This window comes from Pleuronectes platessa, chromosome 15 (assembly GCF_947347685.1).
Source record: "Pleuronectes platessa chromosome 15, fPlePla1.1, whole genome shotgun sequence".
Lineage (NCBI taxonomy): Eukaryota > Metazoa > Chordata > Actinopteri > Pleuronectiformes > Pleuronectidae > Pleuronectes > Pleuronectes platessa.
The window spans coordinates 22,027,030-22,053,696 of record NC_070640.1 but is presented as its reverse complement, the minus strand read 5'-3'; the positions used below and the strand labels follow the sequence as shown (position 1 = coordinate 22,053,696).

General features: G+C 41.1%; 1 protein-coding gene across 1 annotated transcript in view; it reads right to left on the bottom strand.

Annotated features, from left to right (window-relative positions):
• Positions 1-26,667, bottom strand: part of LOC128457599 (protein turtle homolog B) — a 118,283-nt gene that overhangs the window by 30,658 nt on the left and 60,958 nt on the right. Inside the window, exons 5-12 of the mRNA XM_053442376.1 lie at positions 23,919-24,036; positions 14,914-15,055; positions 10,855-11,000; positions 3,806-3,948; positions 3,433-3,573; positions 3,192-3,308; positions 2,233-2,383; positions 135-258 (exon numbers count right to left, since the gene is read on the bottom strand). Coding sequence (XP_053298351.1) covers positions 135-258; positions 2,233-2,383; positions 3,192-3,308; positions 3,433-3,573; positions 3,806-3,948; positions 10,855-11,000; positions 14,914-15,055; positions 23,919-24,036 — 1,082 coding nt within the window. The remainder of the gene's footprint in view (positions 1-134; positions 259-2,232; positions 2,384-3,191; positions 3,309-3,432; positions 3,574-3,805; positions 3,949-10,854; positions 11,001-14,913; positions 15,056-23,918; positions 24,037-26,667) is intronic.

The window sequence follows — 26,667 nt, the reverse complement described above, 5'->3', positions numbered from 1 at the left end:
GCCATGTATTTCCATCTCTACGTTTTCACAACTGTTCTGAACACAACCCTGGAAAAGACATTTTTTACCAAACAACAGAGGAAGTATTGGAGGAGGAAAAAAAGCAGGAAGCAAAGCATGCTGGGATGACTCACACATGGCCATACCAGACTGAGAATGTCTGTGGGAAACCTCCATCATAGCCCGCCACCCAGGACACGTTGGCCCAGGTGGAGGATGCCACCACGTGGACTCTGGTGGGGGCGTGGGGGCTTGTGCCTGCAGAGAAGAAAAGGTTTTGTTCAAAGGGCACATTAGTCACTGAGGGCTCCTGCTGTGATACACTACATTCATTTTACTTATCAAAGAAATGTATTGTGAGCTGGACACAGTCATGTATAATGTAATTTGGTAATGTTTTCAGCAGCCAGTAAACCTTTAACTGCAAAGACAAAAATAGGGAATTTACGGTATATTTGCATAACTGGTGCAGTGCTCATTGCAAACCCAGCTGTTTGGAATAGGCTGTTTACTTGACCTGTTGCTATGCTCCGCAGCGTTACATCAGAATTTTCCTTGTCATTAGTGAGTTCTCCTCAAACAACCCACAATATATACTGTTGTATTTTTTTATTGTTTGTGTGCTGGATGTTGTGTGCAGGGCTTTTTATAAACAGTCTATGGTTTCTAGTGAAGTTAGAAAATGTTGTGTTCACCTTCCCTGGTTTAATCAATCAATCAAATTGTATTTGTATCGCCCATATTCAAAATTGGTGCGACATCCTCTGCCCTTAAACCTCAACAAGAGTAGTGTACTGGGTAGACATCGTGAAAATAATGTAAGAAAAATAAATCTGGATTATTTTAACCCAGATAAAGTATTGATATAAAGCAAAAGATAACCCTCTCGCCACTTCCATTATTCAGATACTGTGCCTGAGCCAAGGCAACAGGAAACAACTAGGAGCCAGTTCAATACAGCCACTGCATTGCTCTGATTTAAGTGGCTCACATCCAGAGAGGAAGTACAGCGGTCAGCAAGGACAAAGACTGACAACAGGGCAAACAAGGCCAGATGCATTCCAATGTTTTAGACATTCAACATTTCATTACTAATTCATGCTTTATGATTTTCTTCCAGGATATCTTGTTTTAGGGTGCCAGAGCAATACAATGAGTGTATAGTGTTGTCTCCCCACACTGCTTTCACTGTCCTACATCTGCTAGAAAGGGGCTTTCTTTGACACACAACACTTCTGGTCCAAAATTATCACCAAGCAGTTGCATGCAACTAGTATTACTGCTATACACCATCTAATCAATATCTGTATGATTATTACAGAATTTGTTTCTGCAGCTCGCCTCCGACTGTTGTGTTTGCTGTTTGCTATTGCTGACAGATATGTAAATCTGACAAGTTGTGACCTTTTGAGGAGTGCGATGCTGTATGTCTTGGCCATCAGAGGCCACGAGCAGGAAGTCAGAAGCAAATAACATGCAGCACTGCATTAAGCTTGAGACGTGCTGGTCTCTGGGTTAAGCTGGGCTGATCACATCTCAGCTGTAGATTTGGTTCCCTGCTGGCCCTGATTTCACTCCAGCATTTCACCTTCCTCATCATCCCGTGTCCTGATGACAAAGTGCATCTTGTGTTTCACCCATGACCTACATTTACGAGCTCCCTGAGAACCACCTCTACTAGTTCTTCCATATGTTATATAATCACTGTGCACTGTGTATCATTCACACATGCATGCACCACACACCACTCTTAGTAATGACTCAGCTCCCAGAAACGTCTGCGTTAATCTTTGCAAGTCTAACTTAGTGGCTCCTATTTGTTTGGTGCTTGTTTTGAATGTTTATGTTCCTTATAAAATAAATTAGGTTAATTAACTCTAAATTATTAACCCCACCCCTTCACCCCTGAACATCTTTTGCCAAACATAGCGTACTTTATGTTGCTGTTGCTGATTAAGTGCGTTAAGATTCATGAAGCTAATGTTTAATAAGTTTAAATAGCTAGTTAGGCAGAGCTAATGAAATCTGCCAGTAATAGCTGTAATTTCAGCAGGCAAATTGACTATTGCCAGTTAGAAATGAGAATCAGGCGGAGCAGCAGTAACCAAGTGGGATGGAGCTTAGTCATTGGCTAATCACTGTATTTTCTATATAAAGAGAGTCTTACATATTGTACATTGTATTTTTCTGTAAGCTTCAGCATGTGTGTGCATTCATGCACATGCTGGATACCTATCACTTGGACGTGCGTGCTGGCAGTGATGCTCGTGGCAACGTTGGTGGCAACACACTCCCACTCCCCGTGGTCCTCCTTTGTGAGGGACTTGAACTGTAAGCTGCCACGGGGCAGAACATTGTGCTTGCTTTTGCTGGGCTTCCCTACCTGCAGTCCACCACGGCATAGAAAGACAAGAGTCAGTCAATGAAAGAGAGACAGCAGGAGATGCAAAAAATGTTGTTACATGTAATGAACATTTTTGAAATTGTGAAGAAAGGCACAGTCAACACTCTGTTCACCAGCCACTAAAAATTTAATTAAATGGTAAATGCAGCGTATTTGTACAGCACTTTTCCACTTTAAACCACTTAACCTTACACTTAAAGTCATTCACACGCTTCTTTACACAGCATTTTTTCTATCACACGCCCCTCACAAACTGCTCGCACAGCCGTCAGGGGTAATTTGGGCGTTCAGTGCCCAAAGACACTTCGGCATGTGGACTGCAGGAGCCCTAGGTTGAACTTCCAACCCATTTGTTTTACCTCCAAAGCCGCCCATATTAACAGTTCTAAGTCTCAAATCTACTACAATAATATTGCTTCATTGTATGAAATAGATAGACTAATGATTTATAAAATGTCATTACATAAGAGGGCGACAAACAAAACCTCATCAAAGAGCAAAATAAAACATGCCTCATAATCAAGCAAACAATTGAGAGAAGCGTACATGTTCCCATTGATGGCTTGTTTTATAGACATCATTAAAATGTGATTTAAATGACAAATTACTGGGTGCTCAGTAAAATCTGAGCAACCAGTACAGGCCCTGATATAAAAAAAATAAAGGCTTCTAAATGGAAAATACTGAACGTAATATTAAACAACATGAATCACTGAAAAACATATTTATAAATAAATGAGGAGTCCAAATTATATACAGCAGAGCAGGAGTGAGGAGGGTGTCTTACCTTCCGCCATGTGATGTTGGGAAAGGGGTCTCCCTCTGCCTCACAGGGAATAACCAGCTCTCTCCCAGCCTCCTGCCTGTACTCCCCTCCAGGAACCACTGAGAATTTGGGAGGGTCCTGTCCAGTGTGAAACATCCAAACAGGGGGTTAGGGTGAGCACTTTCTCCTGGATGCAATAGAGCTAATTTGGGATAAATAAGTATATTTATCTTCAATAAGTGCAGAGTGACAATGCACATACCTTTAGCACCAAGGGAGCAGGAGGGGACCATCCCATGGATCCCAGGGCATTGTAAGGCATGCAGGTATAGGTGCCGAGAGAGTCCTCTGTCACCTCTGCCACGCGGATGCTACCATCCTCCATTTGGCTCCAACCAGGGTACTGTGGATAAGGATGTTATGGACAATATGTAGGGTATATAAGTATAAGACATTTCAAATTATACGTATAAAAATCTGATACAGGCTAATAATAACTACTTGATCCTGTCATAACTCAGAGGAACTTCCATTTTTCCTCAATAAACAAATGGAAAACAGAAATGGCACAGTTGTTTCCAGACTGAGGCAGGGAAAAGTGAGCGGAACCAAAGTGCAGCACTTTACCCGCTCACCTTATCTATCCGGAGAGAGAGGCCATCTTTCTTCCACTTAACTAGAGTTACAGGGGGGTTGGCATCTACAGGACAACGGATGAAGCCTGGCAAACCAATGGCCACGTAGATGACGGATGGCATGTTTACCACGCGGGCAGGATCTAGTCAAAAACACAGACAGAGAAGCTAGTGGTTAATCACGTCTTTGCAGCTTGGGAAGTCTGGTGCCTGGTGATTATAACAGCTGCTCAGGAAAGACTGGGAAATCACACAGTTTATGGGAAGTTGGCTCATCATAACATGATAAATGACTGTATGTGCAGCACAGCTGGTCTCAGAGCAGCATTTGTGTGTGTGTATCCCAGCACATCAGGTTTATTTGTCCGTTGAAATGAAGTGTGCTGCAGAGTGTGCCAGAGAACACACATAGTAAACCAAAAAAGATTTAAACCAAGGATCAAGTCTCCTTACAACCGTCTCATTCATGATTCCCTGTCTTCTATGACAAACAAAACGTGTTCAATGCCTGGAAAAACCAGTAACATCACATTTCAAAAGAAAGTGATATAATTGGAGAGAAACAGTAACAAAATATCAAAACTCTATAGTATTACTATACGGGCTGAACGATATGACTTCAAATCATTATCATGATTATTTCAAACTTTTCCCTCGATTACAAATAATTAATGATTATTTTATGCCCCCATTTCCTAACTGAACTTCCTCACCTCTATCACTGTAGTCAGATAAACTCTGATTTGTATGGATTGTATTTGCTTCACATATCCTGTTCCCCTGTGTAACTCAAGACTTAAATAATTGAGATCTGATATGGTCAAGCTACACCCTTTGGGAAAACACAGGCACACAAGAAAAAGTCCATCCATCCCCAGCTGGAGGAAATGGACTAAGAGGAGTAAAAATGAGGAGAGGCTAAAACCTCTCCTTAATCACTGAATTGTAAGGAGGGGAGAGAACTGTGTGGTGCCTAAATGAGGTCAAGGAGGAGAGCCTCAAAGCAGGCACTGAGTGATAAGCAGGAGAAAAGGGTGTGAGTGGGTGAGTGAGAGGAGGAGGAGGAGGAGGAGGAGGGGAGAGCACTATCAGCGGGGCGATAGAGGAAGGACGAGCAAGGCTGAGCATGAGCGTGGGAAAGAGGACAGGTGAGAGAGAGAGAGAGAGAGAGAGAGAGAGAGAGAGAGAGAGAGAGAGAGAGAGAGAGAGAGAGAGAGAGAGAGAGAGAGATGTGACTGGATGACGTAAGGCTTAGAGAAGCTGGTGGAAAAGAGAGATACATTGAGGTGGTGTGGCTGGAAATGAAGTGACAAAAAGGCATACGGCATTCGCTTGGCACTACAAAGGAGAGATGAGAGAGTGAGTGAGTGAATGATTGCGTGACATTCCGAGATGGAGGGATTAAGAGAGAGCGAGAGAGTGACAGAGAGAGATATATCGATTGACCTCGCTGTTGCCAGAACAAGTTTAAACTACAACCCGCTGTTGTCCGCAGTCCTAACCACAGGCCGGCCAGCGCTCTGCCACAAGAGCCCAGAGGAGCCCCTCCACGAGCACCTCAGACAAGAGTATCAGCCAAGTTTCTAAAAATAGTCCTCAGACAATGCTATCGCTCACAACACGCTGGTTCCCCCTGCAAAATGCTTCAGGGAACTTATTCACTGGCAAGCACTTCAGGGAGAAAGACACTGGGAGGACAGAACGTGTGGGAGAGAGATTTAAGCAGGATGAAGCAAAAGGGAGAAAAAGGGCACGAAAGAAGGAGAGAAGAACTGATGTCGAGGACAGGGAGAAAGGGATGAACAGAAGAAGAGGGTACAAAAGGAGGAAATTAGGCTGAGAGGAAAGATTAGGGCAAAAGACAGAGAGAGAGAGAGAGAGAGAGAGAGAGAGAGAGAGAGAGAGGGGGGGGGGGGGGGGAGGGAGAGAGCCCTCTGCAGTCTGACAGAGAAAAGTCCCTTCTCTAACAGCAATGATGTAATCCCCCCTTTTCAGTTCTCCCTCCTCCTCACTACTGGTATTGCCTGCCTCTGTTCGTCTCACTCACACACACACACACACACACACACACACACACACACACACACACACACACACACACACACACACACACACACACACACACACACACACACACACACACACACACACACACACACACACACACACACACACACACACACACACACACACACACACATGCCACGTAATCTAACGTACAGCCATCAGAGGAGTCAGGAGCGCGACGGAATGCAAAATATCTGTTGCCTTGACTACTGAGGCCGGTCACCGGTCGACAAGGCTGGAATCTGAAAGCCGGTCCCGCTTTTGCCTCCCTGTGATAAATTCACTGAGCCCAGTGTTTCTACAGCTGGGAGTGACTGATGGAGAGAGCAATAGCTCTATGAGAGGAGAGAAGAAGGAGCAACCTGTGATAAAGACAGAGGGAGAGACTGCTGCATGAATATACATGGATTAGAAATTAAGATAGGCAGGGAAGAAAGGGAAGAAGACAACAGAAGTGTACTTGAGAAAGCAAAGGCGTGATTGGGTGGTTTTAGGGGTGTGTCTGGGATATGAATGGATGGGAGTCCGAATAATTCCACAAAACAGAGGATGTATTGAACACAGTTTCACCCCAACGACATGCAACTTCAGATCGGTGAAGATTTAACTAGAAACAATGCTGCTACAGACCAAATGCACAGAAACTCCCACTGTCAGGTCTTTGCTTAGATATGGGGTCCCTTCTCAATAGAGATAAAGATCGGTCATCCCACACATTATGCTGTTGAATGGCTGTTCCATTAAAATTTAAGCAATTTGTCAAGATAGACATGTCTGATATCTGTTACAGAGTTAATGCATTACAGTTTTTTCCTATCGTTTTCGGTCATGTACCCATACTATGGTCACTTTTCCCTATCACTTAACACAGTGGGCTTTAGAGACACACACCTCTGCATATCTGTTAACCTTTGGTGCAAAATGCACTACAACAACCACACCACAAACAATGCTGCCATAACTTAACACATGTTTCCTCTCAGAACACTATGACCTAAAAAACACTAACATCTTGAAGCATTGCCAATTGCATATATAAAATGTTGCTGTGTCCTCCAGTTTGGCATAGATTTCCTGTAGTGTTGCATTGAAAAAAAGAGAAAAAACACAGACAAACACTTCTTTGGACTACAGTAATAAAGTTTGTAATATTACAGTATGACAATCCAAGCCAAGTATCTGCTGACAGTGTTCATATGTCGGTTTACCTCCCACAAAAGATGTCACAATTGAGTGTGGTAAATGTACTGTAATTGTAAATACAGTAAATACTGTAAGTGTTTTATGAGAAACTGAGAATAACAATTTTCAGTTTTTGTAATGCAAATTACATACAGTAAGTACGTAATATATGATCCAGAAACAAATCACAAACACAACAGTTTTTTTCACTGTGCTTTACTTTTTGGAGATTTTGTCACAGTGCAAGTGTTACACAAAACAGAAAATACATTACAAAGTCAAAAAATGTGTTCTAACAAAAAATGCAATGCACAAAACCTGCACATACTGTATATTACAGTAGCCCAACAGTGGCGCAGAATTGGGCTAATCCCTCCTATCCTCCGCATTTGGCCACACATTTTCATCTACGTCGCAACGTATGGTTTCTCTTGCCATACAACTTGGATAAAATCTTTTGGAATGCCTTATCCAGGCCTGGATATCTTCTGGGGCTATGTCCATACACCCAGCAGCCATTGCCTCTAATAGGGACATCTGGTCCTGAGGGCGGTGGTCATAGACCTTCCATCTCCACGCCGAAAAGAATTCCTCGATGGGGTTGAGGAAAGGAGAGTAAGGCGGAAGGAAAAGTGACATCATCCTAGGATGCGCCGCAAACCACCCTGTGACTTGCCGGGAGTGGTGAAAGGCCACATTGTCCCATACAATTACATACGTTGGTAGATTCTGCCTGTCTACCTCTCTTGCTGTGAGCCTTTCGTAAAGCTCATCTATGAAGGCAATTAGGCGTTCGGTGTTGTATGGGCCTATGCCGGCCTTCTGCAGCTGCAGTCCATCGTTCGAAATTGCTGCGCACATGGTGATGTTCGCACCCCTCTGGCCTGGAACATCTATCGTGGCCCTTTTCCCAATCAGGTTCCTTCCACGGCGACGTGTTTTTGCCAGATTGAAGCCAGCCTCATCCACAAAGATGAACGCATGTTCATTCCCACTGGCTTCAAGTTCCATGGCTCTCTTCAGGAAATTAGAGAATACACAAGATACCATAAGACAAAAATGGCATAGCTTACAGTTTTGTACAAAATCACAATCAACATGACAGTGTGTCCTGTGTTCAGTCTTACCTGGACGTATTGGTAGCGGAGTTCCTTTATCCGCTCAGAGTTCCTCTCGAAGGGGACAGTGTAAAGCTGCTTCATTCGAATTTGGTGCTTTTTCAGCACTCTGGCGATGGTCGTGGTGCCAACATTCTCAATGTTGGCAAATACACCAATGTCTGCGATGATGTTTGCACAAATTTCTCTTAGCCTTATACTATTGTTAGCAATAACCATTTGCACTATTGCATTTTCTTGTGGTAAAGTGAATTTTCTTCCCCTTCCACCTGAGTGGGGCAACCGTTGGGTCCTACAATAGTGAGTCAGACACAAATGCACTGATACGTCAGGAGAGTTTTGGAGACTTCTCACATCACATTACTACTGTTACAAACACATCAGTCAGAATGCTGTAAATACTGTGTAGTACCTGTTAGTTTGTGTGAAAACCCTCACGATTGATGCCACCGTTGATCTTGGCAAGTTCGGCTGAACCATCAGACCAGCTTCCCTCATGGACAGACCATGATTGATTACATGGTCGATGACAGTTGCTCTGATTTCATCAGATACAACTGTCCTTGCTGCTGCTGCTCCTCTCCCTCTACCTCTCCCTCTTCCTCTTCCTCCTACTCCACCTCCACCTCCACCTTCACCTCCACCTCTTCCTCTTCCTCTTCCTCTACCTCTTCCTCCTACTCCACCTTCACCACCACCTCCACCTCCATCTTCACCTTCACCTCCACCTCCACCTTCACCTTCACCTCCGCCTCCGCCTCTTCCTCTGCCTCTTCCTCTGCCTCTTCCTCTGCCTCTGCCTCTTGCTCTTGCTCATGCTGCATCCATTTTCCTATACCAACTACGTAAAGAAGTCCAAAGCAAATGCCAAAGAAGGCCCTTTTTCAACGAGGCACAAATTACATGTAAAACACCTGAGTAGGTCTTTAGCTGAGTAGGTCTTTAGCTGAAATGACCACCAGGTGTTTTGCATTGCAAAACTTATCCTCTGTGTTTTGTACAGATCATTGTATGTAGTGTTGCTTTTACGTAAAAAAAGTAATTCCATGCCAATTCACCAAGAACTATGGTGCACAGGGGGAAAAAAATCTAAATTACTGTAAAATAAAATAAATAAACTATAAACTAAATATTTTTTCTTATTCAAACATGTAACTTCATTTGTCTGTCCAAATGCAGCATCTTTCCATCTACAGTGATCTAAATTACTGATAAGTTAGGTTTTGAACAGAAAGTTCACTGTTTTGAACAGAGTATCTAAACATTGGTAAAATATGCTGTAGTTCCACAGCGTTTTGCCGGTAGTGAACATTGACTGGGGCAGGTATCCATGAAATTTGGAAGAAGGCGTCATTGCCAGCATTTGTATCTTAGCATAGGGGCAAGTAACCACAGTTTGGTTCACATGGTCTACTGGTATGCTCACTGTGTGAAGTGTTTAGGGAATGTGAACATGGTTTAGGTAAATTGCCTAAAACGATAGGAAAAAACTGTAATACATCCCCAAAAAAACGTGAGTGCTCCAGGATGTCCTACTTTCCTGAAAAGAAGCCTTTTGATGTTGAAAGAGAGATATTATTGGACCTGTCCAAGTTAATTTGACGACTAACAACTTTATGTTTGTGGGACCAGGAATGGCAGCCAGATTACACTGAATGTTTCTGATATCCATACAGGGCAGTGTATAGTGATCTTAACGTCACTGATTTTAATGTTTTATCATTTGTTTTAAAGCCCTTGCAAACATTACATCTTATGTGTTTTACTACATCACTGAACGTATGTATGACTAACAAAGTACTTATCGTCACATTTTGATTCAAATGCTGCTGTGGCTGATAGAAAGCTGGTCATCCACTAATCAGAAGGTTGGTGGTTCGATCCTAGTCTCCATTCTGCTTGACAAAATGTCCTTAGGCAAGACACTGAACCCAAAATTGCTCTTGGCAGCTGCGTGTGATTGATGTGTGACGAGAAGGTGCTACACATAGATGTGCTGTATGGATGTGTGTGTGTGAGGTGAATGGAAAAACTATACAGTAAAGAGCTTTGAGCGGTCATCAAGATTAGAAAATGACAATATGTTGAGATTTTAACCATCATATTTTAATTCAAATGTTTATAAATTCTGATACACACTTGTTTCTCAAATGAGCATTTGCCACTCTAATAAGTGAGAATGTGTGTTTGTAAAACCAAAATCATACACAGTGGTAAGCTGAATGAGAAATTCGAAAAACAAGGCTGTAAAGGTTGATTTAAGTACTCAACTTGTACATGTAGTACACCTGAAATGTCATTTCTTGAATATCCTGATGCTCCTACTGCTTTTTTTTGATACCACAGAGAAGGCCTCAGCTTTGACTAAATAACAGACCCCGAAGAGAACACATGCAACTAGATTGGCTCTCAGCAGAGTGCATACCTCTGCCAAAGCAGTCTCCTTATGAAACCACATTTAAATTCACTTGATCCAGATTTATATTTGGATCTGCACCAAATTGCTCCAAATCATAAATATCAGTCTCCTTATCAGTCCCCTTCTCAATTAAATTGTTGAAACACAATATCTCACGCCCTGCCCCCTGATCCGGATCTGCACCTAAATTGGATGGGTTCTTCCCTGTCCCATATAATGTCAAACCTTAAAAAAACAATAAAGAAGAAAGTCAGCACACTCACATTGGACTGTTAAGTAAGCAGAGGCAGTCGGTGGTCGGCCCAGGCTGTTGCTCGGTGCACAGGTGTATTTCCCATTATCCTCTGGCTTGACTTGGGCAATGATGAGGGAGCCGTCGATGAGAATACTGACTCTGCGTTTTAAGTCACTGTGAAAGTAAAGACAAGGGAAACATCAGTGTGAGGAGTAGTACACATCCAGTCACTGGTCAGAAATGAGCAAAACATGTGGCTGTATTTCAAAATAAGACATTTTTTGAGAATAATTCAGCACATTTTTGTCATCTGCTGCAGAATATCTATGATAGCTGTACATGTATACTGCCACTGCAGCATGATGCAACACTCCTTTGAAGATGATGACAGATATTTGGCCAGAGCAACGATTTCTCTCTCTTTTTTGCACACATCCCAGTGGATGTGTCGCTCTGACTTTGGTATAAATGATGTTTGGCTCACAGTTTGATTCATGAATCAGATTGTTTGGTTGCAGAGTATGCAGGCTTGACAGGCAGCTGAAAATTACAGGATCACGTATTCCCCTGCTGATTAGTTACTGCCGTATAGCTGAAAAATCATTAGACAATGCCAATGCGCCACTGGCAGATTAACTGATATTAATGCAAATGCTATCTCTTCCAGGTGCAGATATTTCAGACTCTATAACTCATCCAGCTCTTGTTTGGTAAAGTGGAGGGGGATCACACAGATCCTGGTTAATGTTTGGTGTAGAGTCACGCACAGTGCCTGCATGTTTTTCAACAAAACATTTTATCAAATTAAAATTAAACCGTTTCATCCAAAAGGTGCATTAAACACATTTGTGGCTGCATAGGCTGCTGCAAAAAAACTTAACTAATCAATGTCATGTAACTGGAACAATAATGTCAAGTGCACCTTTCAAACATCCACTTAAATTGTGTTATAGCCCGTCAATGGCTACACACGCGCTCCACGCACGAGCGTGCGATAGGACCCAGTGATGGAGAACTATGCAAAACGCAAATCAAATTTTCTCCCCGCGTATCCCCTGAACCACTTTGCGTACCCCTGGGGGTACACGTACCCTATTTTGGGAACCGATGTTTTAGATAATACCGAGGTGTGACGTCTCCTGTCCCGAAGTCTGACACAAAATATTTATAACTAACATTACTGTCCACAGCAGGCAAGACAAATTAGTCCATTAAATATAAATACTTTTTAAAATAACTGTTAGGTCTTGTTTAAGAGGAAAGTACAGAATTATCAGCCTCCCTGTCTTGAGGCACTGAGACAAAGTGCTTTAGTGTGGAAAGTCAAATTTTTATACCCCATTCTCTCAAAAACACCAGTCTCCAGTCAAATAGTGTGACTAATATACAAGCTGATAAGCATTAAGAATCAATTACTTAGCTCTATGAATATGCGCCTGGTGGGTCTCCCTTCCAGAGAATATGAGCTCAACAGTTTCTGTGGAACACGTTTAATTTAAATCGCTTTAACTCAGGTGGCTGTGATCTTTTCTCTCCTTATTTCATCACATCTTCAAATTATAATTATAACTTTCCTGTGGTCGACATGCAAGCCAAATGTATTCTGGAAAAGTGTGTATCATCTATCAAGTTAAAGTAAGAAGAGCAAATGCTTCGTCCAGCTACTGGACTGGTTATTCTGTGACCTGTCAGATTCTGTGACCTGTGGCAGTTCAATGTGGGAGTTTACCTTCAGCTGGCCTCATCACATGTGCAGTAAAATCTATCATATATTTACACTAGTTGAGTTTCTGACAGATAAAGGAATATTCATACTTATTGCCCCTCAGTGAGGTGCAAAGGCAAAATAATATAGGACAGGGTTAATGAATGTCACCACAGAGAGATTAAATATGTGGTAAAGTCCCTTTAGCATTTTAGCACATTAGAATAGTAAAAATAATAAAAGAGACGGCTTCCTTTCCCACCTAATTAACTATCTAAATGATTCCATAAGGGATTTTAAAGGATTCAGATTGTATAAGCAGATTTAAAACTGGATTTACAATGTATAAAACATTACTGAACCCCATCACGACAGTTGATTATAAATAATAATAATAGGTCACGTATCAGCATCCAGATGTTTCCTTCATATAAGATAAGATGCATTTATTCGTCCCAAACACATGCACAGTCATGCAAAGGCACACTCATGCAGGTAGGGACATTTAATCTCTGCTTTTAACCCATCTGGTGCAGTACACACAGAGCAGTGAGCAGCCATGTACAGCGCTCGGGGAGCAGATGTTGGGGGAGTAAGGTGCCTTGCTCAGGGGCACTAGACAGGGTAGGGAGACTCTTGGATTTTTGGACAGATCAATCCAGGTTCGTCTTTTGTTGTCTCTCCGTGGAGTCGAACCAGAGACGAACCAGAGACCTTCTCTGCCCATAGTCCAAGTTTCTGCCACTAGACCACCGCCTCTAACCAGATCTGATTGTTTACTTTAAAATAAAATGTAAAAATCCCAATACTTAATTTGAAGTGATCTTGCTAAGTATATAAGACCATAACAATGTTCTAAAATAACATTAAAGACATGTGGAGACACTTTTTTTCCTGCTTAGCCTAATTCCTAGGTTACCTCTTTGTACAGCTAAAATAAAATGAATAAAAGTTGTTAGACTAAAGACGTAATAGAAATATATTTAAATAAAAGCTTCCCTTTGTTCCAAATATGCTGTATAGCTGGGTCCATCCCTGTTGACCAAACATTCTTCAGCAGAAGAAGAGTGTAGTGAAGCGGACGTTGATGTCGTTGATGCAATGTGAATGTGCATTATAAATGTAAGTTAACTTCAAGTTTTTCTTGTAGTGAAACAAAATAGACAAGTGCATTTTCTCTGTCTGAAGAATCCAAGCATCAACAGTGGAAATGTAATCAGTTTGGCAGCAGTGGGGAAAAGACTCAAGCCTGACTATGGCTACATCGATTCTACTATATTCTTTTTATGAAAACTGCCATTTTCATTGTTTCCTAAACATCTCAATTTCGGACCATCGAGACATTAATGCAGCCCTGGAGTTTTCAAATTAAAACGGGGACAGCAGTGTTTTCAAACATCTCGGTTTTAGCTACTCTGAAACTCTGGAGTAGTGTGGATGCCAGGCATACATTTTCAAATGAAATTTGTTTGTTGTATCTATGTGGCCTAAAATTTTCGGGAGATCTAATGTCACATAGTGAGCATTACGCTTTACATTATTTACAGTAAGTAGCGTGGATCTTACTGCAGCATGGTGGTGCAGTGTTAAGCACAGCAACCTCACCTAACAGCTTAAAAGTTCAAACTCTGGTTGGGCCAGGGTCTTTCTGTGTGGAGTTTGCCTATCCAAACACATGCAGGTTAATTTATTGGAATAAATGCTTGTTTGTCTCTATATATGTTTCTACAGACAGGGAGTTGGCTCTAGCCAATTTAAACAATTACCTGACTGACCAGCATACATAGACACAAGTCAACAAACTTAAGATTGTTTAAGGTGAAGATAAATACTCTTTACTCTAAACGACAGACAGTGGCTAGAGTCATTATGTTTTTGTGTTGTCCGTCCCATTCTTGTGAACATGATATCGCAAGAATGCCTTTAAGGATTTCTTCAAATTTGGTACAAAAGTTCGATTTCACGCATGGATCATCTGATTAAAAATTGATTGTCAAAAGTCGAGGTCACAGTGTCTTGACACAACTTCTTGATCCTGATAGCTAAAGTCTGCCTTTCAGGATTTTCCTTCAACTTTGATCAGTTGTCACGTGGACTCAAAGAGGTCAAAGGTTAGGCTGAAGCTGCATTGGTTTGGTGGAGACATACACTCGCAGTGTGGTTCTTCTAGCTAAGTAATAGTCATGGTTAATTATTGATTCTATTTATGATGCATGATTTATGATATTATTTAATATAAAAGTTATACAAAGTGTGTTTAGTGCATACCCACAACGAAAACAACAACAGCCAACACTAACTCTTGACAGTGGCTTGCAAACAGAAGGAACAGACAGGTTGACATGATATGGCAGATGATTATAAACCCTATCATAACTTTACTTCTTGAAGAAGACGTTGTCCTCCTCCCAGAACCACGTGTAGGTCAGGTTGCGGGGGTAGGCTTCTGCCTGGCAGGTGAAGAAGGCATCCTGCGAGATGTTCACTGTGATGTTCTCTGGCGGTGACACAATGAACGGAGGGCCTGATGAAGAAAAGCATAATCATACTCATTAGGGCATTTCGAAATGGTGCCAAAAGTGTTATTTATTACAGAGGTATTGTATTGTATTCCTTGTATAAAATGATGTATGTCCACCTGATTATAGTTTGTTCTTAAAACAGCCCTTTATGAAAACACAAAAATAAATAGAAAAAACGTCACTGTCTGTAGAATGGGACAGATCTTTAAAGTTATACTATCCTGAAATCTAAATTACCATTACTGTCCACAAGGGGAGGAAAATGAGTCAGTGTGACATCCCACAGATATCTCCTCTCACAGTGGGAGACTCACGTCACAAGCACAACACAGGACGTAGTTACCATACTGGACAAGGGTCATGTGTACTATTTATGGCCATGTACACATACTGGATTAACACCAGTACACTCACTCTGAGTTTGTCGTCACACGCCTCTAAGTCATACCACATACTTATTTTGCACTTAACAAAGGATTATGAAAATGTATTGAGTGATCCTTGCTGTGCCAGATGGATAATCCTCCTTGCATGCTTGGATAAAGTTATACCATGATCCTTGATTGGTAGTCATTTCCTACATCTGAACTTAACCATATCTTTAACAATGCTAGTCTGGAGGCTAAAAACATATTTTTCTACCTTAATCTGCTTTCTGCTACTTACAACACGATAGTTGCTGAATCTGTGAGCCCCACTCAACACTTAAGTGTCAAGAGTATGCAGAAATACCAACCAAAATAAAAATAAGTAGCACCTTTATCAGTGATAACAGCTGGGCAGCTGTGTAGGCTCGTCTGAACACGTCTAATCCTCTAATCCTGAACATGTCTGAGATAAAGACTTTTTCCTTTCTCATTTCTTCAGACCAAGAATAGTGGCATAATAAAAAATGTCAGTCGAGAAAATGGCAACAATCAGATATCAGTGAGAGGGAGTTTGTATCAACGCACCTGATGAGGAACCTTACTTGTTATACTTTACTCCATTTGCCACTTCACAATTTCAGATTTTTGCAAAGAGAAAAAGACCTTTTAAAATGATTTTGACAAGACAGGCAAAACATGTCATGTTCCAGCTTCTGAAATATGAATAATAGCTTAAGAAATTAGCTTTGACTGTAGATGGAACGAACAAAAGCACTGACAAGGTTTCACTTTGGCAACTGACGAGTAACATCTAATAATTCTACAAATATCTGTCTGTCTTTATTTGTAACAAATCTCATGAACCATTCAGCTTATCAGCTTCACACTTGGCAAGTGTGTACCTAATGGCCCAGGGAAATACAGTGTCAGATTTGTTGCACTTGACGCACATGATATGAATTGAGTAAACTGACGACCAGCGTTTGGTAGCAGTAAACGGGGGTAGGGCAGTCTGTGGACCGAGCTGAACATGCCTTGGATGAATCGCAGTGGTCGGCAACTGGGTCAAACTGCCTGACAGAGACACACAAATTCACAGGAGTTGCAGGTGCTGATCTGCATCATGGCAGCAACATTCATAGAATTACTTCCTCTTTAGCAGTTCGACAAACCAAAAGCCCCACGTTTTTTTTTGGAGGGGGGAGGCTGCCATGCTTTACATCAAATTACAGAGCTTCTATTTGAAAAGTTGTTATCTCGGATCTGAATATTGTGTCTGTTGCTTAACAGAACTCTAAAAAATTAAAATAAACATTATCAATAAAATCTTCATTGCATATAAACCAGTTAGGATGAACGCATATTCTAACTTCAATCATCGCCATAGACTGTTAATAAATAGCTCTGCACATAACATTCAGCACACAAACAATAAACCGACAGCATATTGTAGAGCTGTTTGAGGACTAATGACAAAGAAAAAATTCTGAAGTAACTCCTGACACAGGCCAAGCAAACAACCCATTCCAAACAGACGGGCACTGCACTAGTAAATATGCTATTTTTTTAAACATAAAGGGAAAATGCTGCACACAAATTGAATTGTTAGTGGGGCAGTATTGTTTCTCGTAAAATATGACCATATTTTATATTCATCCATGGTTTCAAATCTCATCAACCTCATTCAGCCACCTTTTGTATCGTTTCGTATTTTTGGTACAAATGTTTGTTCTTGGAAGCTGTGCTTTGCAGGAAACAAGACAGAACAATACAATGTCAGTAACTTAGTGCTTCTCTCTGACATTTCTGTCATCCTCAACACCAAACTCTGAATACTACACAGACTGTCAGATAGAAATACACACAACCTGCATCGATATCTATCTTTGAGATAGCAGATCCAAGGGACTCGTACTTAATAACCTCTGAAACTTTCTCCTGGTGATGTATGCAAACACAAACACACACACACACACACACACACACACACACACACACACACACACACACACACACACACACACACACACACACACACACACACACACACACACACACACACACACACACACACACACACACACACACACACACACATACATTCACGCATAAATGCACATACACTAATTCTCACATTTCTTCCAATTTGTTCATAACTCTATGGCTGAGCTGAGCCAGTGTTGCAAATACAAACTGTTAGTCCCATATGTTAGTCCTGATCTGTAGCCCACAGTCTGATCCTTTCACAGGCACAACATTTACATCTGCCAGCCCCTTAGCAGGACAACCAGGACCAGGCCTGTGCTGGATGACTGTTGTTGGTGTTTGAGTGGGCGTGTGTGTGTTTGTGTGTCTGTGTGTGTGTGCCAACCCTCCCTATTTGGGACCAGCTGAGTGATGGACATTTGTTGGCACTGTAGTCTCTTAGCTGATCTGCTGCTCAGTGGCTTTCCAGGAGGGCCTCTATTAATCTGTCTCACCCGTAAATTATACAGGACGGGTCAAACAACCACTCTTGCTCAGTGCTGGCTTTGTACCCAGTCGCAGAAAGAAATATGCAATCTCTGTGTGCATGTTCACTGTCTGTGCTCTGATGAATGAAAGCAACTGAAGGGGCTATGATCTATCTTTTAACTACCACAGATTTAGTGAAAGCAGGCGGACCAATATTCTATTATGCTTAGGAATATTTCCCTATAAAAAACACAGAGTTTTCCCAGCTGCTCAATGATCAGAAGGCCCTGACATTTATATTCGAAACAAAGTCATCGCATTCATGAACAGCCGAGTTTGTTTCCACTGACATTTGTTTCAATAATAATAACACTAGGGATGGGCATAATTAATCGACGATCGATTAATTGATCATTAAGAATTTCGTCGATGAAATAATTTTTTCATCGAGAAATTCGCTAATTACACATTTGACCACGGGGGGCAGTGTTTGAAAAAAACGCCACAGTCCTACTCAGTTACCTGCGACTGGCTGCGAGTTACCGTGTAGTTCCATTTCCAAAGTAAACATGAAGAGGTCACGGCGAAGTGTTGCATGGGACCATTTTGAGTTAAAAAATGACTTGGTTCACTGCCAACACAGCGAAGCTATCCCAGAGACTGGGGGAGACGAGGAGCCTGCGTTGTCTGACACGGACGAGGGGAGCGCAAACACCGGAGCCGCGGCCAGGCTAGCCAAGTTAGCACGGAGCTACCTGTGTATCACGGCGACGTCAGTCCCCTCAGAGCGGGTTTTTCGGCGGCTGGTGACCACCAGGCTGCGTTCGCGTCTGACCCCAGAGCATGTTAACATGCTCATCTTTCTCAACACAAATCCGTAGGCTGGTGCTGAAGTTGTATGTGAGTTACTGGTTATTTTTATGAAGCTTTCTCGACTCAGTACCTTGTTTGATAGTTTTGAGTTACATTTGGCAAAACCTGTCAGACCTAAGTATTATATATTTGTAGTTGTTGTTTAACATTATGTTTTTTTTATATTATTATTATTTTATTTTGGAGGAAAAAAACGGGGGTCAGTTGTGTTTGGTAGCTCCGGCTTCTAGCTGTCGGCTCCGCTGCTTAAGATTACGGCAGCGCATATTTTGTTCATCTTGTAATAAAGATCTCAATGAGGAAACACACTTTTTTTTTTCACTGCATTTTAATGTAGCTTATAAATAGTGAATTTTTTAACTTGAAAATATTAATGATTAATCGAAAATTCGTCATTAACTCTCCCGACGATCGACGAAGACAATTTAATCGAACGCCCATCCCTAAATAACACCAAAACAAAGAATCAGGATCAGAACCAAAAGATCTGAATGAGAGATTGTGATGAGTTATTGGAGATGAGGGTAGACCAGCAGTGGCGTCAGGACTTAAGCTTTCTATAATAGACCTTTGCTACTTTGTGGACTTTCCACTAGAACGATAGGAATCAGTCAGGTGAAAACTCTGAAAACATTTCATTTGAGATTGAAGCTCAGCTCACTCAGTTTAGTTGAGGTCATGACCACTGAGCTGTGTTCATCTGGGGCTATAATCTTTAAATGACATGACATGGAATGCCATGTTTGCTGCTTTATCATTTAACCTCTTTGGTGAGGTGTATCAAATCTGAGGTTGTTGGTCAGAATCACATCTGATACTGGGTTTATTTTGTGGAAAAAAAGAGACAAGTGACTTTGAGCACTGATGTGTGCATGGTCTGGCACATTGTAAACAATAGACGATTTATTCGGTAAATGTGTCTTGATTTTGTAGCTGAGTTCGTACTGATACAGACAGATTGCTTTAGTTACAGAAGCTGACAATTCATTTGCAGCTGAAGGCAATAAGCTCCACCATCCTTTGATTCTTTTTTTTCTCTTTGGTTCTCAATCACTGATAAACTGCCAAATTCTACGAGCACAATTATTAAGCTCCAGATAGTCTTAAATGTTCCTGTGTATAAGGCAGTTTTTAGTGGTCCCTTAACTAATCTCTGTCACAGTCTGCTCATCTCCTGTCTGCTGGTATTTTTCCACTCACCTGTCTCTGCTCCACTCTGCCAGTCAGCCACACCTCCTCATCAGGCCAACTCTCCACACCTGTGACAGCCCCGGCTGCATTTAAGCCTGCTCCTGTCTCTGCTTCAGTGCCAGATTGTCTTGTGTTATGCCTGACTTCCAGCGTGTTTTCCCCGGACTGATCACATGTTGCCGACCCCGTCGATCCCCGACCTGCCTGCCTCGTCTCTGCCCTGGATATTACCTTAGCCTTCTGTCTTCGACCACGAGTTTCGCCTATTCCCTCCTGGTTACGCTCCTGCTCGGCTCTGTGGCTACACAGCTCACCACTGGACCTGTCTGCCAGCTAGGTAACCCATCAGCTGTTGACTTTACCTTCAGTCAGCGACACCAGGCTCGCTCCTGCTCAGATCTCGCAGATGATCACTGTGAGCAAAGACTTTTCTCCCTGCCACTGTTTGAACTGTTAAAGACTGCAGTGAACAATAAAGGTCATTACCAGGTATTTCGTGTGCCTGTGCTGCTTTTGAGTCCTCACCATATCCGTGACAATCTCAGCATGGTTAGTGGCACTCTCAAGGCTGCTGCTGCATCATACACTAATCACCTTCTGGATGTATTCGGCTTTAACATGTCTTCAATAAGCAAAAACAATTGAAACCATAATAGGAGCCTGGCTTAGGGTGGGCAATGTTGGTGTCAGCTGGTTCACTTAGCTCCACACTAAAATATCTTATCTATTCTACTGGATATTTTATAATTTAGTTAGGTAAAGACTTCCATGTTCCAGAGACGATGAACCCTATGTATCGCATGACTTTCTCTAGTAACACTGGGATGTTCACATCTGTGTTACGGAGCAAGATGTCAGAACGACTGAATGACTAGGGTGCAGTCATGACTTCCTCCACATGTGTAGTAATTAGGGATGGGCATAATTAATCGACGATCGATTAATTGATCATTAAGAATTTCGTCGCTGAAATAATTTTATCGAGAAATTCGCTAATTACACATTTGACCACGGGGGGCAGTGTTTGAAATAACGCCACAGTCCTACTCAGTTACCTGCGACTGGCTGCGTGTTACCGTGTAGTTCCATTTCCAAAGTAAACATGAAGAGGTCACGGCGAAGTGTTGCATGGGACCATTTTGAGTTAAAAAATGACTTGGTTCACTGCCAACACTGCGAAGCTATCCCAGAGACTGGGGGAGACGAGGAGCCTGCGTTGTCTGACACGGACGAGGGGAGCGCAAACACCGGAGCCGCGGCCAGGCTAGCCAAGTTAGCACGGAGCTACCTGTGTATCACGGCGACGTCAGTCCCCTCAGAGCGGGTTTTTCGGCGGCTGGTGACCACCAGGCTGCGTTCGCGTCTGACCCCAGAGCATGTTAACATGCTCATCTTTCTCAACACAAATCCGTAGGCTGGTGCTGAAGTTGTATGTGAGTTACTGGTTATTTTTATGAAGCTTTCTCGACTCAGTACCTTGTTTGAAAGTTTTGAGTTACATTTGGCAAAACCTGTCAGACTTAAGTATTATATATTTGTAGTTGTTGTTTAACATTATGTTTTTTTATATTTTATTTTGGAGGGGAAAAAAACGGGGGTCAGTTGTGTTTGGTAGCTCCGGCTTCTAGCTGTCGGCTCCGCTGCTTAAGATTACGGCAGCGCATATTTTGTTCATCTTGTAATAAAGATCTCAATGAGGAAACATGCTTTTTTTTTTCACTGCATTTTAATGTAGCTTATAAATAGTGAATTTTTTAACTTGAAAATATTAATGATTAATCGAAAATTCGTCATTAACTCTCCCGACGATCGACGAAGACAATTTAATCGAACGCCCATCCCTAGTAGTAATAACTTGTAAGATCCCCGAACTGTTATTTTTGTATTTGATCATATGTATTCACATCAATCAATCTAATATTAATTGTATAGCCCATATTTACAAATTAAAGTTTGTCTCATAGGCCTTGACAAGGTCCTTAACATCAATGTCAACTGTTCTATATGTTTTATCCGAAACTTTTAAACACACTTACATAGATGCCTGCTAAATATTGTGACGTGACCATGTTGATGTTAGCATTCAGCCCTAAGCAGCTGATGCACTAGATGTCACTAGATATTGTTGCAAACTAATCTGCATTTCAGCAACTATTTATATAAAAAGGCTTACCGTGCTTACTTTAATAGATAAATTCTTAACTTTTTTAATTATTAAGAATTTCTTAAACTACTGTCATCTCAATATTATCCATCTTTTTATAGAATGTTGTTTGAACACACTAATGTTTGTTAAGGTGCTCAGTTTTACTTTTATGTTGAGTTATTTGATGCAATACAAACATATTGAAAAGTCATGATTGACAACTGAGACAGACTCGAGATATATCGAGCATGTGTATGGGCAGGACCAAATGGCATCAAAAGCACTAGATGGTAGTGCTTGAATCCAGGATATTTCAGGAAATGGAGTAAATTTGTCTATTTACTTAATGTTTGTCCTGTAGATCTTTATAAAAATCATGTCTTTGCATGTGAATTGGTCTGGTATTTAGACCTGTATTTTATTGATCTCTTTAAACAACATCAGAGGTAAACACCACATCCAGAAATTCGTTCCATTCTTCTTGATTATCGACACAACTGCACAACATCGTCTGACACCAAAATCCTGCTTTTCATCCACATAACCACAACACTGTATTTATCCTGCTTCATCTCTCAAAGGCCATGCATTACATTTTTAGTACATGCCATAGTGATTAATTGTGCAGCAGCCCCATCAGACCAGTGATATTTAGTGCTGCAGTCTGAACCCTTGACACACCTTTGACTCTGAATGCTTTTTGGAGCCTTGATCTCTTACATTTCTCTCCACTAAAAGGGAGAATATTAAATATTTTAGATTTGACGATTGACTTGACAATGATTTAGAAGAGTATAGGTACTTAAATATTGTATGTCTTATCAACTGCTTTTTCCACATAATGTTATTTAGTTGGACATAAACACCAGTGTGGAAAACTGGCTTTTTAGTAGATAATTCTCAAGTTAAGTGAGAATGTGCTCATACCAAATAATCTGAATTTTCTATGTTTGTAGAGAAAAAAGTATAGTGTAATGGATATTGGAGAGTAGAGACAGTGTCGGGTCGATGAGTAACCTACAACAAATTGTGTATTAGGAATTTAGAAATTATATTTCCATTGAACCATGGGCACAGGCAAACATTGACTAAATGCAGGGAGCATGTGAAACAAACATGAGAATGAAAATAAGAACTACAAGGCACGATTCATCAAAGCCATTTGAGTTATGTAAATCAAGCGGTTGTAGTGAATGTGATTTACATAATTTACCCTTGTTCTTAAAGTGGTTCTATACACTGTTGTTTCATGCCGTTATTTAATTAATGTGATAAGTATGACTGTGCCGGGATCGTGTCCCTTTAAATATATATGTGCGTGATGACGTTGAGCCCAGTGTGTGCTGGGTAACGTGCTGGGTAACGTGTTGACGTTGAGCCCAATACCCATGACTCAACCTTTCACCCTTCATTACAGCATCATACCAGACCCAACAGAGCATAGCTATGTGCAGAGATAGAGCCCACAATTCTGTTGGTAAAATGTATCAGAACTGAATTATGTGTGCTCCATGACAAAGCTTTCTACTTTTATTTTTAAACTAAAATTATGTTGTCATGTTTAATGCCTGATAGTATTGTTTGATATTATTGTTGTTGATGGATAAAGACTGTCTGATTTAGAAATGAATTGGGATGTGTCACCTTTGGGTTATTTTTAATATGATATGTGTCTATTCAGAGAGTTTCGGTTTTTCCCCAAAACCATTTTTGCTCAAGATCAAATCACAGCTTTTAGTAAATCCATGATTTAAAGTAAAAATGTTTGTGCCGTAATAACTTAATGACCTTCTTCTTACATCAAGACACAGCTACACATGAGCATGCTCCTACCTTGGACAAGTAGCCGTGTGGTGTGAATGGCCTCTCCCTGGGGACTGAACGCTCGACATGTGTAGGCTCCTCGATCCTCCCGAGTGATGGATAGCACCGTCAAACTCCCATCAGACACCTGAATAGAAACAAACATTTCAGTCCCTCTGCGGTCTTATGGATTGATACATGTAAATATTTCTATTTATTTAAACATCATGTTATATGAAAGATGGAAGACACGCTCCTGCAGGGAACAATTTGAATGTTTGGTTATACTTAAGGTCAGCAGGAAGCTGTTTATTTTTTTCTGATTGCTTCACAGTAACTCAAAGCAATTTTTTTAGTTTGGACGACCAGCTGATTGCTTCCTGAAGATCTCAGAGACATGCTGGGCTTATAGTCTTCCACAGGATTGGGATTTGGCTCAAGGTTATTAAGAAATATGCTTTCCAGCATTACTGTCATACTGAAAGCGAAACACCAATTTTACAATGCAATGTGAATATCTATGGTTTGATGTCTTGAATAAAATAAAACCCTGGAATGCAAAATGACTAAACTAAAGCAGCAAAGTACAGTCATCATTTTGTCTTATATAGGATGCACTGGAGTGAAACACTTTATCATTTACAGTCCAGACTGAAACTATTTGGACAGAAAAACATCCTTTGTTCTTCAGGCTCTGACCTTCACCACATCTAGACTGAAATAAAATAATGGACACATTACATTTAAGGACCAAGGCTCAGCTTTAATTTGAGAAGGTTTAAACCAGTATAGAAATAACTGAGCTGTGGCTCTTCTAACACCAACTGTCTTGTCACACAATCCAAATTGTAAGGGATAAAAGTAATTGGACAGACACTTCGCTAATAATTGTTTCTCGAGCAGCCTTGCTGTGTTTCAGTGTTTGTTCCTGCACTATAGAGGATTTGGTTAAAAGTTTCAGGAGTGAAGAGGTGATGTTAGTAAAAAGTAAAATAAAGAAACTCAAAAAGGAAAGTTTCCGAGAGAAAACAAAGTTTGTATGTTTCCCGAAACCATAAGTTGTATATAACAAAAACAAATATTGAAACCCAATATTGCAGGGTTAAAGAAAAAAAATGACATGTAACACTTGTCTCAGTGAATACTGAAACTTGCATACGCGTTTTGATTCAGACATGACAACTGTGATTTAATCCTGGGAATGCGGTCATGACAAACACTTCCTCTGAATGTTTCTTATAGCTGTGTCAACCAACTCAGAAAGAAGAGCTATTCTGGCAGAGAGTTTGCAGAAGCTTTAAAAAACAATGGCACATCTATGGTAGACATGTCCAATCTCCCACAAAGGCTTTGACTTCTCTTCACAAGATTTATACTCTCAGCTCAAATTGTAAATACATTTTTCAGTCCTTCGTCCAATTAAACCGCGACATCTGACAACGAGAGCACAGCATGATGCAGCAGCTGTAACTTCAAATGTGACTGAACAATTTTTCTTTTTAAGAAAACAAAAACTGGGTTCTATGTGTTTTCATGGCGACAATTTAAATCAATTTTTATATGTATTGACATAAAAGGATGTTGCAGTTCTAAAGGTTTTACATTTGTTCACCTGTGAAGTCTAGGTCATAAGGAAAAACTGCGACCTGAGACAAATTTAGCTGAAGTATAAAACTCAACTATGAACAAAATTAAGTCGTTTAAATAATTGATCTAACGTGGGGGATACATTTGCATGCTCATACGCAGGATTAGGTGGTATAAAATCAGGGAAGGATATAAAAAATATATGGAACATACATATATGAGGAAGTTGTGTAGCTCTATGAACAGTATTTTTGCAGTTGCCCAGAGAATAGTGACATGTGAATGAGGAGCCTGAACTTGAATGCAGTGAACAGTTATTTGACAGAGGTCAGTTCTTTGATGGCACTTGGATAGAAAGTATTCAGGAGTCTGGAAGTGCAGGCCTTGGAGGATCTATTGTGCCTTCCAGAGGGCAGTGGAGTGAAGAGGTGGTGGCCTGAGTTGGATGGGTACTTTATGATGTTTGTGGCCCCAGGGTAAACAGCAAGTTCTTTAAATGTCCTGTAGTGAAGGTGGCTGTGTGTTTGTGATTTTCTGTGCTGATTTGATGACTCTCTGGAGAGCATTCTTGTCAGCCACAGAACATCTGGCATACCACACCAGGATGCCACAGGTATATGTATATCTACCGCTTATCACATCACTTTATTTGAAAGGTTATGGTCACACTGACAAAGACAGTAATTATTATGTCCCGCTGCAGCAAACAGAAATAAAAATGCTGCAACAACACACCGTACATTAGAGAGCAGCTGGTGAGCAGAGAGGAGCATTTAGCTGCCACTTTTCTCAGGAGTTGGTGGAGACCAAAGCCAGAGCTTAAAGAGATTGAGTATTGGGCATCCATCATGGCATTCAGGAGGACAGGGACATGAGTGCAGATGAATCATTTGCACTTATGTTGTCATAATGCTTGCTGGATATTTAAAGAAGCAACTGTTTGCTAAGAAGTTCCCCTCATCATGGAGTCAGGATAAATCATACCAGTGTGAAAGCCTCATTAAAAACAAGTGGAGCATTGAGTTCAGAGAGTTATGCAGATCCTTTTAAATTTGCTGAGAGCTGCAGTGTTGCTGCAAAATTAAATATTGCAAGAACACCATGGTGAACAGTGAAACACCACGTACGACATATTGTCTGAGGAGAGTGAACACACAATATTATTTATATGCACCAGATACCAGAGAGTGCT